Here is a 6,021-nt window from a genome sequence, read left to right on the forward strand (position 1 = left end):
CCAACAAAAAAATTTGGGAAACACATTAGGCTATATGATGATCTACAAAAAAAAAATACACATTTAATTATCTTATTATTAAAATACATTATTATGATTTTACCACCTCTGCCTCATTTTGAGCCAGGAAAAACCCTGGAATAGGCAATAGGCTTCTTGTAAAGGTATTACTTTTACCAGTAATTAGAATGGTATTTCAGTGCACTTAACTTCTAACTTTTGGTTAGAAGTTGATCAAAACAGTTCTCTTTGGGATATATAATAACAATGAGATATTCTGTAGCCTACTGATTATCAGTTTGTGGCATGTTTAGACCTTGTATGTGTGTTGCACAACACATGTTGCACTTGGCGATCACGGTGGGGATTTATATGGTAGTGGACCATGATGGTCATAGAAGAAGTGAAGGAGCAGTACCCCCCAATTATGGTGGGGTAATTCGCACTCTGGGTGAACTTCGAAACAGCAGCCCATCAAATACCGAATTGAGCAAAATTATGATATTGTACCGTTTGAAATATAATATATACCGGTATTTTTGCAGTACCGGTATACCGCGCATCCCTACTCTGCACTTATTCGCAATCACAAAAGGTCATTATTTGCTCGTGCTTTAAAGCTTTGCCAGGTAAACATTTCATTAGCGTTCTGTTCTGACATGATGAATTCCTGAATGAATCAGCCGTTTGTAGGGCCCTATAATTTCCACGATCGCGGAATTGGCAAATTAACGCGGAATCTAGTGTTAAAGTGTTATTGCGCGGAAGTTTACATATTTGCAATAAAATTCTGTTTTTGTGTGGTGTTTAGTCATTTTGACACGAATACATATTAATAAATGTCATTTTGATGTTTGAAAGTCTCTAGGTTTTGACAAATGCAAATATATTTTGATATGATTTTCAAATACTGCACCTGTCAATACTGAACGAAATATTCTATAGCCTATTTTGCTGTTAACACTGCCAACGTTGTCTTTGCTGCTATATATTTATGTTTAACATGAAGTATAGGCCTTCCACAACTCTCTCCCCATATGTCAAATATATCACCAATGAGGCTTATCATATGTCACCTATCAGCAACAGTGCAGCGTCAGACACGTTTCTGGTGTGTAAAGACATGGAAAAAGCCACGCAAACGCCACGCAGCTGACACGCAACAGAAACACCACGCAGCCAGTGTGTCGCCGGCCTAACTAAGCCCTCAGTACCGAGCCGAGCAGTTCCCACGTGGCTTTTATGTCAAGCGAACTCTTGTTGTGTAAGTTTTGTAAGTTGTCAACATTCCGTTGACTGGAAGCGCAAAAATACATGCACTGACCACCTGTTATCCAAAAGCCATGTGAAGAACAAGGAGTACAATGATAACGCTATTAAAGCCACCATGTACCTCAATACATTTAAGGTCATTCCTTTTTATTTGTGTACATTTTAATCATTAACATTAAAAACACTTTTTACGACTAAAATAACAGTAAAGGGTAAAAAAAAAAAAAAAAAAAAAAAGAATTCCCACAAAATTAAAATGGAAAAAACGGAATTTGGGAAAAAATAAAACGGATTTTATAGGGCCCTACGTTTGAATGAATCGTTTGAATAAATGACTCAATGACTCGGTCTCCTGCCGCCTCCTACTGGCGGTTTAGTTTCGTGTTTTAAAGTTTCATTCTTTCCAAAATTTCTTAATTGTATATTCAAAAAATATTTAAAATAATCTCATTACATTATTTAATGCAGTTTAATTTGATTGGTAACATCCCTTTAGCATCTTATTATTCTATGAAATTTAAGAATTTTAAATGAAAGATGAAGCATTAGGGAAGCGATTAGCGAAATAAGCGATTAGGGAATCGATTAGGGATGAGGGAAAAATGCCCTTTATAAAGGTTAAAATATCATGAATATGCCGATTTATATATGTCAAAGCTGACTGAACAGTGATGAGAATATTGATTCAGAATAAATTACATATAATTATTTATAATTTATCAGAATATTTTTTTTTTCCTGGACAAACAAATGTTTTTACTCGGACAAGTGAATGACCGAACTGAGGACAATCAAATGAAAAGGCTTAATGTTGAGACCTGATTAATTTTTTATTATTATTCATTTTTTACCCATAAACTTGTCTTTAGGAAGCCATACGTTACAGTGGCAAGAATAACTTTGTGAAAGCTTTGTGGGTGATGGACAGGGTTTACATTAAGACAGGAGTATGCCTTAATCTAGTTAATCGTGCATTTCTTTTCTTTTATTCCACAGCTGATGTGTGCAGTTTTTTATTGCTTGCATTAAAATAATTTTCTCGTTTTTTTTTTCCGTTTTTTTTCTGCCATTCATGCTTATCAGCTCCATGCAATCTTAAGCTTTTCTTGGTTCAGCTGCACACAGTCTGAAAAGGGTTTATGGCAGTTTGATAAAATAAAAGAGCCTTTCTAAGAGCCATCGTTTAAGCTGTTGACTTTTCTACCTTGAGAAAGAACGTTAAACGAACAACCAATGATGAACCACGAATCAAACCAACCACTGGAGTCACATGGACTATTTTAACAATGTTTTTACTACCTTTCTGGGCCTTGAAAGTTGCAATGACGTTGCAGTCAGTGGAGGGACAGAAAACTCTCAGGTTTCATCAAAAATATCTTCATTTGTGTTCCGAAGATGAACAAAAGTCTTACGGGTTTGGAACGACATGTTTTTTATTTTTAGGTGACCTAACCCTTTAAGACTAAAATGTCACTTTGAGAAGCTTGATAAATACGGGCCCTGAACCAGCAGTTAAAAGAATCCACTCAGTTTTACACCTACTCAGTTATATAAAGGTGGAAAAGATCTCACATTTACTCGATGTCATTGCTAGTATTAGACTGACTGACTGAGAAAAATGATGATTCTAATTCAAAAGTGTCGCACTATAAGCACATCTTTTATAGAAATGATATACCTGAGATCAGGCCGTTTGTCTCCACTCTTAAACTTTAGTGGCTCATCCATAGAGCAGTTACTCTTCATAGACACACAGCTGGACTCTGGGTTTGAGCTCTTCTGCTGGACTGAACTGGAACAGAGAACAGATTCAGTTTAATCCTTTAGATTACTGTGAATACATTTATCCTGCATCAAAAAGTATTTCATTTTAGTTTTAAAAAACAAAAAATAGGCAAAAAAATCATGTTTTTCTGTAACTGTCTTTGATCTGTGTGTGTGTGTGTGTGGAGGGGTGGAGGTGTGGGGGTAATGGTAATGTAGTGTTTGTTGAAAGTACCTGCATCCTGGAGAACAATCTCCATCTCTGGATCCTTGTGAATCAGCCATGATGAAGCTGCAGGAGAATCTGATGAGTTTGATCTCCTCCACTGACTCTGAATGAAGAAACATTCACACACTAAATTAAATGATTAAATTAAACAACCTTCATAATTTAGCTGAACATATCTGGAGTGTGGGAGAAAAGGATCATGTGACTGCGTTAACTCAAGCTCACAGGGCCTTTTCACACACACAAGTCGACCGTTGATGTTCGGGTGAAAAAGAAAACAAACCCCGACACACATCGACACACACTGATCCGATACAAAAAAGAAAAGAAAAAAACGTGTTTGTTGACGTTTGTGTGAATTGGCCTATGTGTGTTTACACATAAGCTAAACTTCTGGAGAATCACAAACATCACGAAACACAAAGGAAAGATTGAAGTGGAAAATTATAAACTTTTATTTAAGGTTTCATATCAAACAATCACGTAAAATATCCTCCAGAGATTCATATTAATATGAGAAAGTCACACATGAACACTCACCTTGATCAAACTTTTACAAGATACAGGATCTCAAATCCTCCAGCTTTAACATCATAAAACTACAATTAAATCCCTTTATAATGGCTGATAAACACTTTGATGTTCTGTTTTTTCCGTGTCGTATTTCGCATTTCTCCTGCTTAAAATGGCGACAGGAAAACTTACTTTCACTTTCTATGTGTGACGAGAGAGAGAGAGAGAGAGAGAGAGAGAGAGAGAGAGAGAGTATGGCAGGCGATCGGGGTCAAAAGTCTTTAAACGAAACGCCTGATTTTGACCGTGTCAACTATAGACTGTAAAAAATATCCTCATGCTTGGAAAATTTAGTTCACAAATCTAAATATCTAAAGATGAAACCAATGTTCTGTGCATTTCATGGTGAATTTGTTTCTTATACAAAAGCCCTCAAAGTGATAAAAAAGAAAAACGCAATTAGTCTTTTTTCCACCATAGAAGAATATGATTTAAAAGAAAAACCTTAACCCCTTAATTCTATTTATTTATTTATTATTTTTTGTTGTGTGTATTTGTGGTTCTTTCATGCACCTGTCTTGTATGTTTTTTTTATGTAAAGATTTATTAATATTGCCATATTGTTTGTACATGAATAATTGTTCAATAAAAAAATAAAAACATAGACTGTAAAAAAAATATGGATGACGCCCCTTCGCTCTCTTCCATTGGTGAGAAGTGGAGCTTTTTTTTTTTTTTTCAGAATAAACTTTAATCCAAAAATAAACAAACAACAATACGAAATTTGGCAGCCCCTCACGGACGACTGCTGTATAAACTAAAACAAAATAGCCTATACATGTCCGGGCCTGGTCACCTTTCGTCCTTTTTAATTTGATTTATTGAAAATATCCAGATTTACAAGCAAACATGGCTGCATAAAATCCGTTTCTTCAGAATAGGACACAGAGAAGATATAGCCAGAGGGAGCAACTCTTAATACAAACAGGAAATATATATGTAGTCTTAGTAACAAAAATAAGGATGATTTATAAAAGGAAAAGAAACATTCATATAAACAAATTTAAATAGAAAAAAAAAAGTAAGAAATTATAACATAACATGAGGGGAGAATTCAGCCATTGTTCAGCTATTAACCTCAGCTGGGACGTGTTTTAGGGTATTATATATATTTGTGCTTTAGGACCTTTCAGAGTTTTTAAGGATTTCATATACAGTTTAAATTCAAAAAAAAAAAAATTTGGGAGATGATTTCACAATCCAAATGTTATGTCGGCACTGGAGATAGAGTTTGGGAATGAAGACATCTGTTGCTTAACCCGTTTATGTATATCACACCAAAATATCTGTATCGCATTACATGAGAAAAACACATGGTCCGTAGTTTCGACATCATTTTCACAGAATGCACATGTATTATCATCTGTACCAAAGCGACGTCTCAGTAATTCTTTAGAGGGGTAAATGTTGTTCATTACTTTGAAGTGTTTCTTTCACTTTAGGAGGTATAGGGAGTGTTAGATACATTGTTCTTAATTTAGTGATTGAATATTTATCACATTTTTGAAGGATGTTATTTTTATTTAGCCTTTTAGGGTAAATATAATCAATAAAACAATTTCTAATAAAGTGGTTATAGTGCATTTTTTATCCAGAACAAAGATCCCTTGAACTGATAGTGGGGCCAATTGTGGTTGTATCGGATAATATGGCAAAATGTTTCTTGTTAGAAGGACAAATTATTGGGCTAGTGCTTTATGTAATTTAGTAAAGTCTGATTTTAAGGGTTTGAAATTATGTTTGATGGAAAATTGTTCATTATTTAACAACTGTCCGTCGGTATCCATTAAGTCGGCTATGGACCACATATTTCTCCCACACCAATCCTCAAAGAACAGAGATGTGTTGCTGTGTAAAATATATCTGTTGTTCCAGAGTACAGATGTGTGGCGTGAGAAGTTATGCACGTATAACATTTCCCAGTACAAGAGTATTTATCAGTGAAACTCTGACAATGATATAGGTAATTTGTTAACACTAAAGTCCGCTCTAAGAAGAAATTCTAATCCTCCAATTCTCTTGAATAAGGTCTTGGAATACAATACCAAAAGGAGTTGCTGTGTTTGATCCAAGATTTTAACCAGTTTATTTTTAAGGTTCCATTAAGGCAGTCAAAATCAATAACTTTTAGTCCTCCATCCTTTGTGTCTTTAACCATATTGCTTTTCTTCATATAATGTGGT

General features: G+C 34.9%; 1 protein-coding gene across 1 annotated transcript in view; it reads right to left on the reverse strand.

Annotated features, from left to right (window-relative positions):
• LOC311302519 (uncharacterized protein) overlaps positions 1–3,987 on the reverse strand; it is a 1,110,603-nt gene extending 1,106,616 nt beyond the window's left edge. The window contains exons 1-3 of the mRNA XM_084428464.1: positions 3,806–3,987; positions 3,272–3,368; positions 2,951–3,064 (exon numbers count right to left, since the gene is read on the reverse strand). Coding sequence (XP_084284590.1) covers positions 2,951–3,064; positions 3,272–3,321 — 164 coding nt within the window. The 5' untranslated portion in view covers positions 3,322–3,368; positions 3,806–3,987. The remainder of the gene's footprint in view (positions 1–2,950; positions 3,065–3,271; positions 3,369–3,805) is intronic.
• Positions 3,988–6,021: the final 2,034 nt, after the last annotated feature.

This window comes from Rutilus rutilus, assembly GCF_951802725.1.
Source record: "Rutilus rutilus genome assembly, chromosome: 13".
Classification (NCBI taxonomy): domain Eukaryota; kingdom Metazoa; phylum Chordata; class Actinopteri; order Cypriniformes; family Leuciscidae; genus Rutilus; species Rutilus rutilus.